At 34.9% G+C, this 22,260-nt stretch overlaps 3 protein-coding genes across 8 annotated transcripts in view; all 3 read left to right on the top strand.

Moving 5' to 3' along the window:
* The window catches only part of LOC139992904 (QRFP-like peptide receptor), a 76,810-nt gene extending 68,762 nt beyond the window's left edge, over nucleotides 1-8,048 (top strand). For 2 of the 6 annotated variants that reach the window (XM_072014202.1, XM_072014201.1), the window contains exons 9-11: nucleotides 1,592-1,753; nucleotides 1,990-2,041; nucleotides 5,417-8,048. In XM_072014202.1, coding sequence (XP_071870303.1) covers nucleotides 1,592-1,753; nucleotides 1,990-2,041; nucleotides 5,417-5,722 — 520 coding nt within the window. In that variant the 3' untranslated portion in view covers nucleotides 5,723-8,048. Of the gene's footprint in view, nucleotides 1-1,591; nucleotides 1,754-1,903; nucleotides 2,042-3,893; nucleotides 4,068-5,416 lie in introns of those variants that run through there. The other 4 variants (XM_072014204.1, XM_072014205.1, XM_072014207.1 and 1 more) reach the window with 4 other exon arrangements.
* Nucleotides 8,049-15,140: 7,092 nt separating this feature from the next.
* Nucleotides 15,141-16,376, top strand: LOC141445859 (uncharacterized). The gene is made up of 3 exons (XM_074111991.1): nucleotides 15,141-15,200; nucleotides 15,288-15,552; nucleotides 15,993-16,376. Exons 2-3 carry the CDS (start codon nucleotides 15,320-15,322, stop codon nucleotides 16,258-16,260), a joined length of 501 nt encoding a protein of 166 aa, XP_073968092.1. The 5' UTR covers nucleotides 15,141-15,200; nucleotides 15,288-15,319; the 3' UTR covers nucleotides 16,261-16,376.
* LOC139993089 (ciliary microtubule-associated protein 2) lies at nucleotides 16,295-17,915 on the top strand (the record flags this gene model as incomplete). Its single annotated transcript, XM_072014503.2, has 4 exons — nucleotides 16,295-16,443; nucleotides 16,881-16,963; nucleotides 17,023-17,170; nucleotides 17,356-17,915. Coding segments are annotated over 4 exons (687 nt in total), but the record flags the coding sequence as incomplete, so codon positions are not given.
* Between the last annotated feature and the right edge of the window lie 4,345 nt (nucleotides 17,916-22,260).

The raw sequence follows: 22,260 nt of genomic DNA, 5'->3' as shown, positions 1-22,260 counted from the left end.
AGAAAGGTATACCGTCGCTAAACAGTTTGGAATCGCTTCTAACATTCACAGCTTATAAATGGAAAGCAATTAAAAAATAATGTATGTAGTTCTCTATGTTTTATCCTTATTAGGGTATTACATTTGCAAGTAGGTATTTTTCACTGCCCTTTTGTTTCATTTGTATGTCTCCAATGATTGTCACGTTTCACCCCTGTGATCCCTGTACGTAGTAATTTAAAATATATTATTCCATTAATCTGTTGAACAAGTTGTCATTTAATCACATAATTTCTATAATTGAAAAACTGACAATTAATAGCAAAAACAGATTTCAATAACAACGATTTTAGTCAGATTACTTTTAAATCCCCAACGTACATTCTCATTTTTCATTAAAATTTCCATGCTCGTTTTTCATCAAACAAGTGATGTCAAGCTTTTCAGCTGCAATAATGCTGATTTAATTACGAAAAGTACCGTTCGTTTGCTATTCAATATCACACGTTGCTCCAAGAGTTATTACGAGAGCAATAAATAATAAAAAAATTTAACTAATATCCTTCCTTGTCAATTTTCGTTTCTGAGAGCCAATGTGTCCCGTTTAGATAATAGTCATTGTCCAGACGCAATCGTTGTTCTTGACGTAATAACTTTTCGTTAACATAATAATTCACGTGTGCAACGATTCATGCCGCGAGAAAATTGCTCCTCCTGTTACATTAACACCGAGTAACGATCTGTAATTTCCTGACATACTTCTTCGTCACTTGCTATCGTTACTACGAAAAAAACGCTTTAAACGCTAAGTAATATTAGCGATGACAAACTACACTTTTTAAGTTATTCGATCGGACGAATCTTTATTTTCTCAATTTCGACGCTGAAGCATTCTTCTCTAATTAAACTTTTCGTTATTTATTTATTTATTTGTTTAAAAATTGTTAATAGTCGCAGCGATTTATTATAAGGAATGTCTCACTAAAGTGAAAACCAGATTTCCATCGAAACGGATGATGGGACGAATAAAAAAATATGAAATATAGGAAAATGTAAGTAATGAAAGAATATGTCATAAAAATAAAACTGGATTTTGAAATAAATTCCATTTTATCAGAATATTACTTAACGCGATTATAATTTAATTTCATTTCATTTAAATTTTGAGAGCTAGCGCATCCATAAAACATAATCCTTTCACGCGCAGTCAAACTGTCTGACCTCACGCGTCCTAATCTACTTATATATTCTCTAAATCCTATTGAAACTTTGCACGCATAAATGTTCGCTCAATTTTTTCACCATCCACGCAGATTTTTATTCTCGTTAAATTGTCGACTTACTGTATATTCATTTATTGTATTAATCTGTTAAATAAGTTTGACGATAAAACTTCTATAACTATAAAATTAAAAATAAATAATAAAGACCGATTTCAACAATAATTCCAGATCAATTTTACATGTCTAAACACATAACGAAACTATTACTCAAACATCATGGACTTAACTCGTATTTCCCGGTTAATAGGATAAAGTTCATCCACTTTCCAGTTACTGTATTATGCTACAATAGTTGCCGGATATTTCATTCTAAGCACATTGTGTTTCAGTTGCATAAATCCGATCGTATACGGATTTATGTCAAAACACTTCAGAGAGAGTTTCCTATCGGCGGCCTGTGGCGGCTGGTGGATCTGTTGTTCCAGAAGAGGCTACAGAGCACCTGTAAGACGGCATCCAAGCCTCAGCCAGACTAGGACGACCAGTATCAGGTACGCAGGTCCGATGCAAATCTACGCGACATTCCGGCGTTCTTTTCTTCTCTTCTTTCTTCGGCTCTTTTACGTGACGTGGAAGAAGCGACAGGTTTGCTCGAAAAAAAAAAAAAAAACATCTGTTTAAACATCACTGTTAAATTTCAGATTGTTTTGGATTAATATATATCATACTCTGAAGCGGTAGACCTTTCGAAAACTATAACTATCTACGCTTAATCGCGTGATTCCAGGCTCGAAAGACGTTTACCCTGGTCGCCAGGCTGTGATTCTGTTCCGCGAATGGTCTGTACTTTTCTATCCAAATGTTTCGCTTGATCGATACGCCGATTAGAAACAATTACTCCAGAAAGAACGAGTCCTTTTCTTCTAATTAACGAGGCAAGTCCGGCAACTCGAACATCCAAAGATATTTCAAACTTTTTTTTAGATTTCAGATTTGTAGTTCTTAGAGTTGCGAAAGTGTTTTTAGTAGAACGTTGCGTTTTGTTCCAACGCTTCGTGAACATTCCAAGACAGTTTCAGGTCTACCTTGAGCAAGTGAACTGGAATTTTGGCGAAATGTACAAAGCACGACGTACTATTAAAAACACGATCGAAATCTGAAGAATCACAAATATGTCATATGTGAAACTGTAGAAACGTACGGCGGCTGTGAAAAGTACTTGCATGCTATTGTCTTTACTGATTAATTAGGCTCAAGTACGTGTATTAAAATTGAAATAATATAAAAAATGTGATACTATGAATATGCAATGTACGTGTAAGAACCTGATGAGAGAAAGGCTTCAGGAAAACAAGACAAATATTTTTAGTAGTATTAGCGACACTAGCAACAAAGCCATTTTTGCTCCAGCAAACGATACGAAAGGAAAGCTCAGATTTTTAATTTTGCCAATATAATAACGATGATACGAGCTTGAAATTTCTGAAAGTTTCGCATAACGCATAAAATATACAAATATAATAAAATTCGTAAGGTTTGCCGTAAGTGTTGGGATACTTCCGTCAGTAATTGTATATTTCTGCAAAGTTACAAATATCTTTGAATCTTTAAATTGCCGAACTTTCCATTTCAAAATTCAATAATTCGACCTAATCATTTTTATTCACTTGGGAAGCTTGGTTACCTATCGTGCTTTCATACTGCTTTCGATAAGCTTATAAAATTCAATATACGAGTGGCCAACTGCTCGTGAATTTTGGCGAAACACCGAACAGTCGTGGTTTGCGCGAACCGTAAAATAATTTTACGCGTGCTCGACCCCGAACCGAAGATTTACGAATTCGGGAAATTAGAAGGACGCCCAAAAGTGAATTGGTTTCCGAGAGAATTGCTTGTACATGATTGAACAAAATCGTCGTTCCGGTTTTTCGCATGTCGTAACGCGATCGGACATTCTCCACGTTCCGGCCATTAAGCACGATAAACACGTCCTTGGTACTTAACATCACTTTGATTTTTCTTATTCGTTAAACAACTAGTTCAGACGGTTTACAAAACGTTGAAAATTAAAATTTCTTATTTTATCAGGTATGTTAATCATGGAATAGAATTTTTTGTGAAAGGGCAAGGAGTTTTTTCTCGGGTAAAATTAATAAATAACGTTCTCCTTTGATAAATGATACAGAGAAAGAATTCGGTTTTTATTTTCACTTTTGGCGTTTCCTCTTTCTTATGAAAGTGATAATTAATTTCCTCTCTTATGAGGAACGAGGGAAAAATTTACCTTCACCCACAAGGTATGCTTCCTCCTAATGAAACTAATAGGTAATGACTCCTTTTAATAAACAGCAAGAGAATTACAGATTCAAAGGATATTCCCCTTTGATAAGAAGTACAGAAGAATTAAATTCAATCTTCTCTCTTAAAGCTTTCCTGTTTTATTCGTAACTAACAAACAGTAAAAAACGAAGAAACAGCTACATTCGATCTTTACGTTTCCCTCGAACATATTCTTTCTTTTCTAATGGAACTAACAAATAATGATTTCTTGTGATAAAAAGAAATTAAGAAATTACAGATTTAACCGGGATTAACGATCAATGCGCCATTTTTAGTGGATTCCCGAGGCAAAATTTCATTACGCGCTATTCGTGCGAGAAAATATCAATCTGTTTTAAACGCGTGATTCAGGTGGACACGAAACTCGTTCGGGGATTCAAAGTATCGAAACTCGACCGACAACCATCCCGTAGTCCGGCCGTGATACGTCCATGATAAACAGCTTGGCAAACATCGTTGTCCACGAGCATCCGAAATATCGTATAATTACGATGAAACTCTGGCTAGAAGCACGATTCCCTCTAGGTAAATCGAACAGTCAATGAAAGACGTTTTCGCGATGTTTAAATGCATCTCGCTGATTATTAGACGCTTCAATTAAAAATCGAAGGCAGAGGGTTGGAAAGGCGTGGAAGAATGTCGTCGGTTCTGTCTTTTCTATTGAATAATACGAATCTTTTGTTTTGTTCACGAATGTTATGTTGGAAAAAATGTGAAAAAATTACGTGTTACATTATTATGTCAAACAAATGTTTCTCAGTATTTTTTTTTTTTTTTTTATTATTTGTGATATGTGAACGAGATATATGAACGAATAAATTTTATAATTAAATATAAATTTAATAGAATTCAATATGAATATAAAATTTTATTGTATTAGTCGTGGATTTTTTTTTTTTTTTTTTTTTTTTTTTGAATAATTTTATTATAATTACATAAAGTAGATTTAATAAAAGTCAGGTTTAAGATTTTATTGTACATACGTAAAGCTTTACGTTTGCTTAATCTTTATAAGTTTGATGAATGATAATGTAATTACGTACGAGAATTTGAAACAAAATTTCTAGCAGAAGGTTTGAAGAATTCATCGATCGACGATGTCTACATCGGTCTCTCATGAACCGACGTTGTTCCCACTTCTCGAGCAATTCTGATTCATCGACGTTCTCATCAACTAAATTATCTCACGTTCTTTTCTATGCTTTCTTTTCTTTAATCCATCTCTCAAATTTTGGTTGCAGCATGCGAGCTTGTTTTCAGCTGATCGTTGCTAAACTTGGCCTCATTTTGTCCCTTCTAAAGCAAAACTAACGTAGTCTTCGTGATCTCCGCATCGCCGTCTAACTTAATGCAGTTGATTTTCATAATTTAATTGAAATTCATAATTTAATTCATGTACAGTATCTAAATAACAGTTATCTAAGTTTTTATCCCAATCGTATAAAAAATTCCGAGGATCATTCGAAAAGGCAAATGAGAAATTTGGATCGATCTTTTCATTACAAGAATCCATAATCCATCTCCGATATACATACATTTTAATTCCATCAAAATTTCCTCGAATCGTCCAAGATTCCAAAAGTGAAGCTAGAAGAATTCACAACCCATTGATAACCTTGATAACCCATCGATTGTATTAGCTCCATCGAAAATCCCAAAGATGAAACAAGATTCCAAAGAAAAAATCTCGATCAAGTCCCACTCGATACTTTTCCACTGGAAGAACCCATAATCCTTTGACGGTAAATTTCAACAATAACCATAGCAGATTTTTCGGAGCTCGGTGGATCGAACGATCACGAGAGACCTCGAAATTCCGCGAGCAACGGATTTTCTCTCTAATACTCGTCCCTCTGCGTCCCATTTGCTTTCAGATGGACTTGATTATTTCGCCGTGCCCGGCCCACGTCGAGGCAGCTCTTCCACAGGTAAAACCAACCAAAGAAGCACCACAGAACAGGCCACGAAGAAATGCAGCAGAAGCCAAGTGTTTTCCAATAGTTCCTAACCGAGGAAGACGTTGCTATTCAGGTTTATTATTTTCAAAGACTCGTGTGCGAATTTCAAAACCATATTCCGCGATTTTTTCGCGATTATTTCGCAATTATTTCGCGATTACTTCGCGAAGCGTCGCATTGCTCAAGTGTACAGATGCTGAGAATTGCTATGAGGGAGTTTAGATAGGACATGATATTCGTTTTGAAAAAATTATTCAACGAAATGTTCGAGGCTTTCGCGTTGAATTTTTTCCGGAATCTTTCTTTGGGAAATGGCCGATATATTTCTTTAGATGCAAAGATTGCTCGTTATCAGAGATTCCGTAAATTCTATTGGCAAGCCTCGCACACGAAAGCCTCGAAATTGGATATTGATTAATTCCTGTTTGCTTGTTTCTTCGGTCGAGAGGTTTAATTGAAAGTTTTATACAGGTAGATTGGCAAGTTTTTCGTCGCAAAGTGGACAGATGTTTGCGAAAATCGCATAAACATTATCATTCGTATCTGTTTACATGTATTATTGACTAATTGGATGTATAGAATTTTTCATTCGTTTATGAATTCTATAAACGTGTCAGAGAAAATTATCTGTTTCAGTTGTTTTCAGACGAACATCTCTGGTTTGGGATTGTTATAGTGAAGCGGTACAAGTGGTGTAACGAACCTTGTTAAATTTCTGACATTGCAAGTAAATTCGCAAATTGATCGAAAGAACTTCCTCTCACGTCGAACACTAGTTTTTAAATTATCGTGAATTACGAATGAAACAGTTGGGAACTAAACACGTTCGTGAAGTTTGCAGGGTAAATTCTTTCCAGAAAAACGCTCATCAAGACGATGTAATTTGATGTGTCTATCACTTAGTTGTACATATATAAGTATATACGTTGTAAGTATACAAATAATCTTTATCGTCACAGAGGCTTCGAATTTTCTCAGCAATCGCATAAAATTCCATAAAGAATACTATACGGAGTAATTTTAAACAATATACAAATGCGCTGTGAAAAAGAGATGCGGGTGGAGACGAAATTTCGCTCAGAATCACACAGCCCCCGTGTTACATCGATAATTGTAGATTAATTCGACTTAAGTGTATTAGCTATCGACTGAAAATCTTCGCTGATTTTCGACCAATGGGAAAAAGAATCGCTAATTAACTGTAAAGCACTGTACGTGAATTCTCTACGTAATTTAATTGCGGTTGATCTATAGAATATACTTTAGCAAATTGTATCATAATGTAGGAATTGAAATTTTCGCCATTTTAATTCCTCGTCGTTCTAGATCCTAGCTAATGGATACGAAGATTCCTACAATACAGTTTTCATCATACGATTAGGCATAACGTCATTCCACAAGTAATGTAATTTTGATCCGCTGATACATGGGAACTTCTCGGTTTTCATACTTCATTCGCGAATAATATCGTCGATTGTTTTTAGTGACGTTTTAACTCGTCTTCTGGAAAACTGAAATAATCTCCGCGTAAAATATTCAATTGCGTTACATATAACCGAATTAAAATTAATCCTCCGTTGCATTTGCACGTTTTAAAGTATTTTTGGAATAAATAAATTTATCTTTTGCCACGATGAAACAAATTTCCCCTTTTAAATCACCGGTCTTCCAAATTCTCTAAGTAATCTAGTGTTATTTTTGCTGCGTGCGACTAAACGTTATCGCGGTAAAACAAACTTCCATTTTAATTCAGTATTCTTTGCAATCTTCTCCAACAACTGTCTTTAAAGTGAAACAGCACATCGCCTTGTAATCTCACCGCACAAATTAAAGAACGGCATTACTTACGGAATGATCCGACAAATGTTCATCTCGTGGGGAAGAAACGGTAATTTTCAAAATTATGCTTCGGTGTGTTAGAAGAGAGCTTTAGAAATTATTCGACGGTCGTTGTTAAACCATAAGAAATTTTAGGAAACTTTGCATTCCATCTTGTCGACATTAGGAACTCACGAAAACTTCATGCGTACATGTCATTCATTGTTACGTAGACTATGAAAAGCTTCGTTGTAGTTTGATCTCTGAATGTGAAGACTCAATTAATTAGCTAATTAACGACGATGAACTGTGGCGAAGCTTAATGACACACCTATTGATCGACAACCTTCCGTTCGAATTAATTATAGATTCGCTTGGATCTGTGCGATCAGAATGTAATTGAAAAGAATGTGTCTGTGTATATGCATATATATGCGCGTGTTAGTCATTGTTGGAGCGAAAAGCGTGTCGTGTACATGGAAATAACGTGTGGTGTAATTCATACGCGACACTATGTCATCGCGGTGTTATATTTTATCCATGGAAAGCTTGACAAAATTGTCTTGCAGAGTCATGCACCGGACTACTGGATCAGATAGGAAGCGTGATTGTATGTAAATGATTTTTCTTCGTGTTTAATTTTATAGGAGAGCGTCCATAAAATTGTATCAATTTTTTACGCCTGCGTTTGCATGTAAATATTCGAATAAACTGTGCAAAATATATCTAACACGGGGTTTCATTGCGAATTATTGCGCCGAAGGGTTGTACACTGCCAATAAAAATGATATTTTTAAATCTTCGATAATCCTTTGAACTGTGGATTATTCTTGTTTCAACTGTAAAACGTAGGATCAAAGCGAAGGAATGAGAGTTGGAGAAGTAGAAGAGTTTGGCAACTTTCAAAAGGTTTGGGGGATTGGAGGGACAGGACAAGTTACGAATGGGTATTTAGGGAACGAAGAAAAGTAAGAAGTGGGAGCGAGAAATAAAAGATTAGAAGGAGCCAGTGGGAATGGAAAAGAAGAAACAGAAAATTAGGGAAGCTAGGAAAGTAGGAAATGGGGAATCGGCAATGCGAAGAGAATGGAAGTAGTAGACGAGGGAACGAATTAATTCGAGACAACGAGGGAAAAAGTAGGAAAAAGGACGCGCAAAGCGCTTGAAAAACGTGACAAGTTAAGAAAGCTGAGGGGACAACGAAGACTCATAAAATCATGGAACTTCAAAGAACTGAAAAAAAATATCTTAGGAAATTCAAGAACACTGAGAAACTTACTTCTTACAGAGTGTATGAATTATTCTTTAAGGTGTCCCTTAAGGCGTTCCTGAATTTTTTAAATATCTGCGAAAGAATGATCAGAATGCAATTTATATGACTTTTGAATTTTTCATCTCCTCTCAAGCAACGATATTCATAGTATTCTGCACATGTTCGTGAATATTTGAAGGATAATCGAAGGTGATCATGCGTTTGCACATATGAAGAACGAGCAATCGATAATCGAGTAGGGAACCGCGTAGAAAAATGCACCGATAAATTCTCCGAGTAATTTCTACGAGAATACGGGCGATTAATGCGCGAGCTTCTGGGATCTTCAAACTGCTCGATTCGAAGCTCGCGTCTGTTGAAATAAAAATGAACAACTTTCTAGCTCATCGAACATACTATTATAAAATCGAGCAATATGGAGCTTCCCAGCGTAAGCTTCACTATCGCCACGTGGCAATAGTTCGTTTCTTTCTGCTCGTCCGCATTTTTCTTCGCGTTGGCTTTTTTCTTCACTCTTGGCGTTGTTTTCGTGCTTTGTTTCGCGTCTGAATTCTTTCCCTCGCTAGTAGGTTGAAATCGTACACCGAATTCCACCTGTAACGCGAGAGACAAATTCTTGAAGCATTATTGGACTCTTTGTAATTAGAAACATCGATCTTATCGATTTATTTCGTTTTAATTGGACGTTAAAAGCAGAAGGCTTTAAGAAAGGTAGAAATCTTTGAAGGTACGCAAGCGAATCGATCCCTTCAATTTGGAATTATGTCGTCGTTGTTGTTTTTCCGCGGTTATAATAATTAGTATTCTTGCGATATTCTTGCAGTCATTAGTGACATTCTACGATTTATCTCGATGTTATATTGTAGAACGTATCAAATAAATGATATTTTAAGAAAATCTTCGAAACCGAAACAATATGAATGAGAATAAAAATGAGCAAACGGTGAAACTTTTGTTTGTATAATAAAATACGATTCCTACGAATTCCGTCACTATTCTATAACATCTCAGTGGATTTGAAGGAAGATAAAACTCCGCGCTCCATTCACGAGATATAAGGTACGTATTTTCCGTATCTGATTACAGAGATACAGAGAATCTTGGAAATGCAGAAACAATTATTTTCTAAATTTATCATTCTGTGTTCTTCGTGAAAGGATTAAACCTTTAAAAGGTAGATACGAAACTTTGATTGATTGATGCTTTAAAAGTCAAATCTGTCGCTCATGAAAAATGCTGCCAAGTCGAAGTCATGTCTATGTAAATTTTCAATAAAACAAGCGCACTTAGAACATGGGCAGGAGAAAAAGTTTTATATGGAAAGCATAAAAGAGAGATTTCCAATTGAAATCGTATGAGATTTTTATCATACCGTTTTCCTTTCGGGGACCAGCAACTGCATGTTTTCGTCGACATTCCAAAAAGAGAAACTGCTACGATCCTCGGATCGTTTGAGGTTTCCACCGAATATCGCCAATTCCTCGTTCGGTAACAGATTGTCGTCAAACTCCGCCTTCGCCGATTTTCCACTCTCAGCTTTTCCTTTCCTTCTCTTTACGGACGATCTTTGCGAAGATTTATCTCGTGGGCGTGGGATATCGCCTTCGAGCACATCCATCAACGAAAGTCGAAAAATCAATGGACACGATCCGGTATTTTGTATCTACAATAAAATGACACGGGATACCAATTAATCAATCCGATGCAATTCGACAGCTTATTGATTAAACATTAAGCAGTCGGCGAGGATTTGAGAAATATTTATACAAATTCATATCATTAACATAAATATATATTTATAATTTGCGTGGCGATAAATAATTTATGCGAATCGCGAAACATTCGGGAAAACGAGGCCCTTTGCAAATCGGATAGCACGCGCGCAATATTCCAATTGATTAATTGATAAATTGCAATTTATATATCGTAAATACAGTATACGATATACAGTGAATAAAAAATATCATAATTATAACATTATTCAAGAGAAAAAAATGAAAAATTCTATAAAGAAATATATATTATGCTGCTGAACAACGATTTAATTCGACGAAGTTGACGTTTTTGGTAAATTGTTTTGGCCATTAGTGCTTTATTAAATTTTTAGAAATATCATTGCATCGATCTACGTATCTAAATTATGCCAAACTATTGTGAACGACGGAGTAAAGCGACGGAAGTGCTGGAACAGCGAGAAAAATGGCGAGAAAAAGGAAGAGAGCGTTACGTTTCGGTGTGTACTAAAAAGATAAGAAGCATAAAGATAAATGGAACAAGATAAAAGAATTTAGTCGTCCCTGGTTACTGTAATTTAATCTGTACACGTTAGATGATTAGCTTGGCGGAACAGGTCATTACGAAATTTCTCTGGTGATTTACAATAATAGAATTCGCGTGAAAATTTATGCTATGCATACCAACGAAAGGTAACTGAAAACGTCTTAATTTAGTTATTTTAGTTGAAGAGTTTCTGCAAGATAAGAGATTTGGATTGTCGTCAAGAAACTGTGCAAATTGTAATATTATATTTATACTTCACAAAGGAAACATCTGATGAAACAGTTCTTCGATATTACGGTAAAACAATACGAAGCTTAATGTCTTGTCTCAAGGAAACTCTTCATTGAAAAGTTCGCCATTATACAGTTATAATACACGGTGTTATAACAATCCTTCAACGTTAATAAAATGACACGAAGTTTAATGTACACGGTTTGTCTTGCTTCGGAGTACTTTTCACTCGAAAGTTCACCGTTCGAAAATTATACAATTTCTCAACGTTGGTAAAACGACACGAAGCTTAATCGTACACCAGTTGTAACAAAAGCTTGGAAATCTGTTCGGCCAAAAGTTCACCATTTTACAACTGCACAATTTCTCAACGTTAATGAAACGTGACGAAGCTTAATGACATATCATTTGTTACAGAGTTCTGTATTCAAAAGTTCCTCATTGTGTAATAAAAATCTCTTCAACATCCATCACATAGACATAATCTAAAATTCCTTTGATCACAATAACGCACGAAACTTTTCTTTTTTTATTTGCAAAAAATTAAAAAAATAATTTATTCATCGAATTTATCAGGCCAGTTCATTATGATGCATTTTTTGTTTTTTAAATCATTTAAATTCCTTCGATCGCAAGCGCGCATGAAACCTTTTTTTTTATTCCTCGTCATATATTTTTCTAGGAAATTTATTCATCGAACTGATCAGGTAGATTTACCGTGTGACACGAGTTTTTAAATTAAAAATATAAAATTCATCGTATAGAAATAATCTACTTTTCGTGATTGTAATTACGCACGAAACTTTTTCTCACCCGTTATTAAATATTTCTTTGAGAAACTTATTTATCGAATTCGCTGAACTTCGATTTGGCATTTTCCATCCACGACACAGCGTCGGTTGTCAAAGATTCTTGCGATCCAATTTTCTATACTTCACCTACGCCGTACAATTTTAACTTCACTATCCTTTGAAGAGTTCGTGGCAATGCTTAAAAGGCAACTTTGTTTGCAAGTATCTGACACGAGTCGTGTATCCGCAACAGGAAATTGTTTCGCTAGAATCTGGGGCTAGTTCGTGGCTTCAAAGCACTTATTGCAAGTCATCCAAACTAATTCAAAAGGATTTAGTGTACCGAGATTATATAGACATTAACGAGTTCGATCTGCCTGAAACGTGTTGGTTGAAATTTTAAACGGGAACAATTAAATTCTCCGTCTGGTTTGTTTAAAGGAATAAAACGTAGGGTTAAATAGATAGATACGATGGAAACAGTTTAGTAATTGCCAGTATTCGAGGATCATGCTGATTTATTTGCAGCCGTTCGTTTCTGTGTAATCCTTGATTTCCAGAGCTGAGAATAGGTATTACAGAGATAAGGAAGAATTAATTACTGTCGGCGTGTTAAGCTCTTGAAGGGAAATTCATTGAGGACAGAAGATAATTATTCCATATTCTTCTGAGAAAGATAACCTAATACAAACAGTTATCAGAACTAAATATTTCATAGTCTCGAAGATTATCATTCAGAAAATTAAAAGAAATCATCGTGCAGAAGCTATAATTTAAGATACATTGAAACACTTTCAACGATACTTCACTTTACTCAGAAAATTAAATAGTCACCATTTGGGGCAAGAACATAAAAAAGTATGCTTCAATAAAAAAAATTCCTCCTCTTTAATTCTTTGGAATAGTAGCTGTCAAACGAAGGAAAAAATTGACGAGATGAACGTCGAGGGTAATTCAGGAGGGTGGGATTTTTGTCGCTTATTCAAAGAGGGTGTGAAACTCGTCGAACGATCACGGAACTCGTTTTCTCGTTTCCTAGATTCCGGCAACGTTTTCCTCATACTCGTACAATGTAATATTAGAGATGACAACGAAATTACATTTCTCGTCGCGTCCGTATCAAAATAACAGATAATCCTTTGACCACGGTGGAGCCATTGGAAGTCGTCACGAAAGGCGCGGATAAAGTTATCGCCATTTGTTGTCCTTTCGAATCCGATACTGGCCTCCAGTCGACGATTTCCTGATTTAGAATAGCATTTTTCTAACCAGACAATGGTACACCATTAGGAGAACAATATTGTAAGCCGTGAGCTGCTTTCTTATATGTTTCGTGTACCTTGCAGAAGAATGGGATTGAATCGATGGCACTGTACGATAGACGGATTTCGAAAGAAACGTAACGTCCAACGATACCAAGAATTATTTTTAAAATGGTAATTGGATTTTTAATTGCAGTCTGAATATTCGTGGAAAATTAGCTTTACTTAAATTATTGAAATATGAAGATTCCTGAGAAGTTTAGAGAAAATGAACAAATACTCGAGAGAAAAGAATCGTCGGAATAATCTATGAATTTATAAAGCTAGTTTTGTAAGAATGATATTTTACGTAATATGAAAAATGATTTATACAATATGGAATCTGTATTTTCAAGTATTTTATCGTAACAGATACTCGTAGGAATTTAATTAAAACACTGTTTCTGCGATCTAAACACATGAAAAGCGTGTAACATAGAAATACGAATATTAAAAAAAAAAAAAAAAAAATTGATCACATAGATATTTCTCTTAATTATTCACAAATTTACTGAGCAAAGTTTCAGAAAGATTCATGATTCTCTGCGCGTAACATCCGGCTCACATGGCATAAAATCGTTTAGTGTTGTTGACACGGTCGTCGATTAGTTTCGTGTAGATTGAATAAATTTGCAAACGTTATACATATCCTGTATATGCATATCCAGCGAGGATACAATGGATCATAGAGAGAGCACGGATCATTTGGAAGTTAGGTGAAACTCCGTTGTTTAGTACCTTGTATGAAAATGGTAATCGATAAAATACGGACGAAAGATAATGGATCGCAATTAATTCGTCGCGTGGTGGCATTACCAGGAGTAATTAGAAGCCTCTCACGCGTCGCTTCTCCAATTAATCTTGAAACAACAGGCTCATACGTTTTCACGATCCAATTACAATTACATTTGTGGTGATTGCTCTTTCTGCATTAAACTGCACCATCCTTTATTTAGTTATTTGTTCGCTGAGAATCAAATTATCCAGTTAATTAATTACTTGTAATCGGTGTTTGAATGGAAAATGCAGGCCGCATAAATTGAAATACATCACTCTTGTTGACAATGCAGACTCAATAAATGTTAAGTGCTGAATTATTATTCGTTTATCAAGTTTCTGACCAAATTTATTCTCTGGTTTCTGTATTTTTTCTTTTCTAATAGGATATCTAGAAACTTTGAAAATTGGTCCTGCAACTATTTTATCAAGCAAAGGTATACGAGGAGAGCTTCGCTAATTATCTACTGTTGATAATTAACAGCGTAAGTCAACGAAGATATCTTTATACATCATATATGTATTTTGTCCAATGTTGGAAGTTTATAGAGTAAAGAATGCAAAAATATTTACGATGGTTGTTTTAAACTTACAGACATCCTTAGTTCTATGGATTTCTCGTCGGTAAGTTCGAAACGAGCAACCCGAAATCGAGGCTTCAAGACATAAGATGGCACCACTCCTCGTCCCGTAAGTTTTACGCTCCATCTCGTTCTCGTTCTGGGACTGGAAACTTCGAAATATTCTTGATTCTAGCAAAAATTAATTCGTTTCATTATTTGTTTCTAACGTGGGCTGTAGATTCGTAAATTTACAAAAATTTTATATCGATAGAAACGTAATCCAATTTCTGCTGAAAAACGTGAGAGATTCTAGAATTCATCGATCCACAGATATCGTATGAACTTAGTTCCAATCGCAGAAGGAATTCAAAATTTGTGTTTTTACTTGACTAACCTTTTTAACCTGATTAAAAGCCTTTGTTCGAGATTGCAATATGTGATTAAAGAAATATTTCCTAGGCGAGAACAATTAATAGGAGATAAGAGGAGATAAGATATCAGAAAAAAATAGTTATCGCTAGACGTGGATTTTTGTACACTTGTTGGAAATTTCCTACATAATATATAAAATATATAAATTGTACAGAGTACGGTACTCGTTATAATATTCATTATAACGTACGAAATACAGTTTATAGCGTTACAGTATAGCGCTCATTATAATACGTAAGACAAATCTTTTTAATTATAAAAAAAGTTTAGTTGGAAAAAAGTTAGTGATGAAATGTTAACGATGAAAAATTTGAAAATTAGCAGTCGAGGAAGATCGATTAAAAAAAATCACGATGTCTTGTGGAACCAAAACGCAGTCGTTTAAAATTTGTCGATGTGCGTGCAAATGGCGATGCCAATGCCTAATTCCACGCATGAAGAAGCCTGGTGCGCCATTCGGTACCGGATCAAAACGCGACGCACACATTGGATTACACCCAAAATTCTACGCAAACGATCTAGTGGCATCAATAGCAGTGGGATCGTACGATCCTTTGATCCCTAAAAGCAAATCCACTGGCATCAGGTATATTTCCATTAAATGCTATTAACAATTAACTCTTTGGACAATCTCGTACTAATTCTGTACGTTTTTATAAAAAAGCCGCTAAACCACTTTAGATTTCTTTACGACCATTCACGTCTTTAAAATGAAAGTTTATGCGCAAAATTTTAAGTAACAAAGCTTCGGACGATAAAGGTTCAGGTATATGGGTTTAACCACTCGTGACAGCTTTCTCGTTCAGATTGCTTAAAATTGTACTTGGTACGATGCAGAATGAGAAAATTGAAAATATCGGAGATGTAAGAAAATTATCGCTACGTATCTGATGTACTAAAATTCCTGCGTGAAATACCCTGGTTGCCCAAGTATCGTGAACGTTTTGGTCACCTGTATAAGAGTTAAATCTTTTCTTATTATATGGCAATTAATATAGAGAAAATTTGTTTCAAAATGAAAACTAGCTGGAAGAAAGAGTTGGAGTCTGAAGAATTTTCGAGGACAATGGGAGAAAGAGTAGAAGAATACGCGACACAGAGATACCTGATGAAGACAGGACGTGGTCCAGGAACCCACGAAATACCCCAGTGGCCTGATATCATCCTGAACGAAGCTTGCAAGGCTGTTAAAAGAGACGTTGGATTTGGAACTGTTCCCCTTTTCCAACCTGCTTGGCCATCGACTACTCCTGGGCCAGGCGAATTATTCGAAATTATTTCTTTATGGATATAAGTTGCTCGATAAATCTTACTAACGCTCTTGATTGTTTGTTTCAGGGTATACAAGGAAGTGTCCTTATTACTACGTGGACAAAAGAAGACGCGAGGGACAGTCTTGCGTGCCAACTTTTGAATACGATGGTTTGCGGCCCAGATTCCGTACTCTAATAAAACCTTGGTCGCTGCCATGCAATTTGTTCGTAATTTTCAATTTTGTTCAATTTTTGAACAGAACGAAAGCTTATAGCGATTGATGATATTTGTGCATTTATAGGGGAGATTAAGAGAAAATATATAGAATGTAGAAAATTTATAGAATTTACAAAGATTCTATGAAAATACGTATGAATCGTTAAAATGTACAGAAATTCGATAAAATTATATATAACATGGAAAAATGTATAATATCTGAATTTATAAAAATTCTGTAAAAATATAAAATATCCAAATGTATCAAAATTCTGCAAAGATATGACATTCGAAGAAAAGTTCGCGTGCTAATGTTTAACAAGTGAAACAAATCTCTATTTCTCTCCTTCGTACAAATAAGAATTTCCATAAACATCCGCAGTCTATCTATCAAGAAGATATGAACATGAAAATTCGGAATTGACGAATTATTTGTCTTTTTAGGTACGACGTGAAACATCCAAAATCTTTTCAAACTTCTCTGGAGAAGGTTACTGGAAAAAGAGGACCCTACGATTTGTTCACAGGTTATTCAAGATCGGTGTTACGCGTTTCAAATATTCTACATCGATCGATTTGTTTTCAGGGCCAAGGGATGAAAGCACGATCAAGGGCTATTTTGCAACTGTGAAATTGGAGGATCATGGAGACTGGCCTAGATCGTTGCCAGTAGAAATGGACAAATTGTTGCATAAATCGTATTATTTTAAGGGACGTTGGACTACCTGTCCAAGGTATTGTCATTAAATTCTTATTAAATTCCTGATAATCGATTATTATCAAAATTTACATTTATGCGATGTGAGATATTTATTCCGCAAAAATATTAAGAAGAGGAAAGGAGTTAAATTTCTATTCCCCTGAAATGAATATTCTAATTTTTATAATAATCAAAAACTAAACGGCTATCTTTCGATAGATTTCCTAAAGTGTCTGGTACCAGAGCGATGTTGAAAGATCTAGCGTTATGTTACAAAGATCCAAAGGAACCAGGACCTGGCCATTACGATCCAAAGTCACCAAGGAAACCAAAAAACACGAAGAATTATCCTTTTAATATAAACGTTGAATTTGTCAGGCCAGGTCCATTATGGGAAATTCCTGGCCCAGGAAGATACAAAGTCAAAGATACGCGAACTATAGAAGGAAACGGATGGACATTTCTCTTCAAAAGCAAGGCGCCACGGACAGATTTTATTAGAATCCCTGTCTACAATGCTTTTTAATTTTTCCCCCCAATTATTAAACAAGGGATTAAATTCAATTTAAAGATAGCTCACTTCATCTTCGTGATTTTCTTTCGGCTGATATGTAACTGGAAGCTTCAAAATGGAGCCAGTTTCGATCGTCCTTCCAGGAGGCACGAAAAATGGTCCAAATGGATCTAATAAACTCACGTCTATCTTCACGTTTCTAATTGAAACGAGTATCAAATTTTGAAATCGTTTTCTTAAATATTCTCATATATATCTTATAACATTTATAAAATTATTATTCTTCTAATATTTAACATTCGAATTTTTAATATTAAATATTGTTTAAAAGAGAAGAATGAAAAATTCTTATTTTAGAAATCGTTCGTTTTTTATTTATGTTGGTACTTACCGATTGGAAATATTTTTTACGAAGAGAAATTTCCTGGAAGATGTACCAATAGCTGTTGGTCCAAAGGCAATTTCACGATCCTCGTTCAAGACCAAGATTTCCGGTCTACTAATGGGGCAAATTAATTTCACAAAAAGTAATTCATCGTGTTTCGTTCCATCCTTCATTTCTAAATCGATCGTGCATGTCACGAAAATCGTGGAAATACAACGTTCGAAAGTTTCCAATAAGCTGATTTCACCAGTTACTTTATCAACTTCAGGAATCTTCTTCTCCTCCTTCTCTTTCGTTCTCTTTTTTCTTCTTGCTTTTAGAAGAGTATAATTATTTTCTTCGTTGTGAATTTATCTATTTTATATTTATTACTATCACAGTTGTACTTTTGAAATGTTGGAAATTATTGAATTTTCTTATAAATATCGTAGAAATCATATTTTTTTATTTTTTCACATAGAAATTGCATCCGAAATTGACTGGTCGTTTTAACGTTAGTAAAAATACCTTCTTTTGCCGATTCGTCGATTTTTTCAGTCTTCGTCTCCTGCTCATCGACGTTCATTTTCAATCTAAGACCATTTTCGAAAATCATATTTTTCGGTAACCTTGGCTTGAACATGAAATTTACAGCGATAAACTCATTGCTCTGTAAAACACCAGACTGTGGCATAATCTTGAGTCTATCGGAGGAACTCTTAAATTGGTAACGAGCTGTGAACTCTTTACGTTGATTTTTTATAATTCCGCAGGTGCAATGAGGATAGGAAGCCACGTTGAAGCCCCTCAGATGCACCGAAGCCTAATTTCGTTTATTGCAAAAAATTGATTGGTTAGTGTATTTTATTTTATTTATTTATTTATTTATTTATTTATTAGACACTTGTTTATCTATTTTACCATTGAGAACGAACCACAAGGGGTCGGAGGAAATTCGATAATTTGCTCGCTCAGCTCGCAAAATGTGTCTATAATGTACACATAAATTTCTATCGAGTTCTTCTCCTTTCTTTTATCCAAATGATGGGACTTTTTTATCGTAGCATCCGTGACTTCTTTCTTGTCTAATATTCGTTCATAAAAATTACGATTTCTTACGACTAGACCGCGAATTTGTATGCAAATTCATATTTTTATGAATATAATTAAAAAACTGAGGCGTAAGTTGAGAATTGTTTTACCTACTATCACTATAAATATTACAATCAGTATTATACTATATATTTTTGTATAGTATGAAACCAAAGATTTTTTAAATTTATTTCAAAGCTTGATTTTTTATTTTTGGTATCTGTGCATTCTTGAACCCTCGAATTTTCAATAAATACATACAAATCCGCAGTTTATTTCTGTCAATTTTTATAAATTGATCTGAGCATTGTGGAATAATCTTTTACCATCTGGATCTTCTTCGTTCATCACAGAATCATTGCTTAATTGATTTTCGAGATTATCTTCGTCCCGATCACTCATTCGACGTATTACTTTGGGAGTTTTAAGGTTCATAGGCACTGGTGGTGGGAGTCCACGATTCCGTGGAACTGTCGATTGCGTGTTTATTTCATTCTTCAGTTTATTCAATATTGTTTGTCTTTTACACCCAGCGAGCTCTGCCAAAGTAACTACTTGCACTTGAAAGCTGGTAGAAAAGATCATTCATTGATCTTTGTGAATGTAACAACAAAATGAATCTACGTTTTCTGAAAGAACTGCTAAACCTTCGTTCACCGGTCAATCCATTTTTTCCAATCTCATTGCCAGGAATGTCTGTTAGGCATGCAGAGTAAATCAGATGAAGTTTGATAGTTTCTCCAGGAAGAATGGCACCAAAACCATAGTTTGGATGTATTTCCATAGATGGAGGTAAATCGATAAAGGCGTATTCTTGAATTAATAAAGATTCGTTCGTTAGTGTTAATTCCGTGTAGACAGATTCGTGTGTGTGGACATACCCCAGCTCGACATACGATGGTTCTGCAAAATAAATAATGAAAAAGAAGCCTAAGATCTTTTTTATTCAGTTCTAGGCCCTTATTGCTAACATTTTATTTTTATTTCAAACTGTTTCCCCATCGACTTTAGTTTTATTAATTTCAAGCTCTCTTTCGCTATTTTTTATTTGGTCAATGCATTTTCAGATTTATTTATCTATTCGAATACCCCTTAGCATTTTACTCTTTTCTTTCTTCGTTTTTTAAATTAATGACTGACCTAATATTAGACCACGACACGTAGTTAAACTAGCAAGAGCTTTCAGTATCAATGGCGGTGGTTTCTTCGGTCCTTGAGACATAATTTGTACTTGAATGGGGAATTCTAACATGCTGGACGTTCGATCGTAGAATCTAAAAATACAGAACGAATGTGTGAGTGACATATTGATTAAAATAAATTTCAATTAATTTCTATTATAATTTAGACGATTTATCGTACCGTGTTGAGATATCAATGATACTGGATTCAGGTATGAATCTCACATTAACTTTCGAGGACGATTCAGATTGTACGATCGTCGACTTTGGATAAACTGACACTTGATTTCCCAAATTTTTTGGAGTCTTCGTTAAAACTTCCACACTGTTACGTCCTAAAATACCAATCGTACTCTGATACTTTAATTAATATCGTAGTTACCTTTGATTATAAAAAGGTTACCAGTATTAACGATAGTAAAAGATTGTTGACAAACGTCAGAATCGATCATTACGATGCCTAGATCAATACACGGTGGATCTAAGTGGATCTGATAACCAATCACTTCTGTCCAAATTGGAACATTCTACTTGAAAAACGAGACAATTTTTGTATTTTCTAGTCTTTAAATATTCGTATAATTTGCATTGTGAGTTATGAACCAATTTTCCAAGTGTCCTATTTTCAGTCAAAAAACAAATTTCCAACACTTCGTGGTGAAGACCTATATATCTCGGTCGAAAAGTGATTTTTAAACAACACTTGAATTTTGGAGGTACTTCGATTTGATACATTTTTCGAGATTTTTGATTAACCGAGACATCTTTGTTGTCATCCATATTCTCTACGCTTGTTTGTTCGATCTCTTCTTTGTCTAAAAACACGTATACGTAATTTATCAGAGATGTTGCTGATCTGTGTTAAATATTCTAAACGTTTAGACTGACTGAAGCACGAAATGGCCGATTTTACGCTTTGTATATCCGCCTGATCGAAATGCCATAAGAAAGAATGGTCGCGATCGTTTCTTTCTTCAATTACAATGGAAAAGGATTTACTACCATCGTTGGAAATAATGAGAGTTCTCTCGTTGAATTTTGCGTTGTCGTATCTCCAAATCGGAGCTGAAGGGAACCTATTAATACAAATTACGGATGTTCATGCATTCTTGGGAAATTTAAAACTTTAAAAATCTACGAAATGCCTACAATATGTAAAAATGTATAAAATATCTAAAGTGGAGCACTTGTAATATTTAGTGAGTGAAGCGAAATTTACAACTTATTTTTTCAAGCGTGTTTATAATAATGCAAAATTGTATAAATATCTGCAGTCTATTCATCGTACTTTCCCTGTTGAATTTTGAGTCGTTAAATATAAAATACAAATTGGAACTGCATTAATTGAATGTGCACTCAAATCCTGGTTTTTATTTGCGTCTCTACCTGACTTCTTTAGGTTCCAAAACAGGTGTAGCAGTTTGTGGAACGCAACGAACTGGAATACGAAATTCACGAAAAGTTTCGGGGTAATCTGGACTCAGAGTAAGAAATGAGATTTCTGCTGTCACTTCTTCCTCGTAAACTGGTGAAAATTTTACGTTGACTATCACGTCCAGGCCAGGTTTGACCCTTGCAGCGTCCATAATGTCGATCTAAGTTCGAAATATTTATCGAATACATTCTAACTTCAGTTATAAAATTCATAAATTAATCATTCGGAAACCTCGATGACTGCAGGCTCCCACACTTCTGTATACACTTTATGGAATCGCAGATACGCCCATTTCGCTGCTTTGTTTCTGACTATCACTTTTCGAGAATAGTTTTTATTCGCTTCGAAGTCCTGATTAAATATAGTGCGTGTTAATTAATTTAGAATAAAAATTCAAGAAGTAAATCAATTGAGTATAAGTTCAGAATTAAAAGCAAACGCTAATTAAATTAGTATTAAAATTTCTAAGGGAAATGAGTTGGAATGTTTACATCAAAAGTGACGATGCTTGGAATTGCAAAGAAGCAAGTATCTTGCT

This window comes from Bombus fervidus, chromosome 12 (assembly GCF_041682495.2).
Source record: "Bombus fervidus isolate BK054 chromosome 12, iyBomFerv1, whole genome shotgun sequence".
In the NCBI taxonomy this organism is placed as follows: Eukaryota; Metazoa; Arthropoda; class Insecta; order Hymenoptera; family Apidae; genus Bombus; species Bombus fervidus.
This window is presented reverse-complemented; position numbering and strand designations above follow the sequence as displayed.

Coding starts and splice junctions, on each gene's coding strand:
- LOC141445859 (XM_074111991.1), top strand. CDS start 15,320: ATGTCTTGTGGAACCAAAACGCAGTCGTTTAAAATTTGTCGATGTGCG. Junction 15,553..15,992: donor AGCAAATCCACTGGCATCAG/GTATATTTCCAT, acceptor AATGAAAACTAG/CTGGAAGAAAGAGTTGGAGT.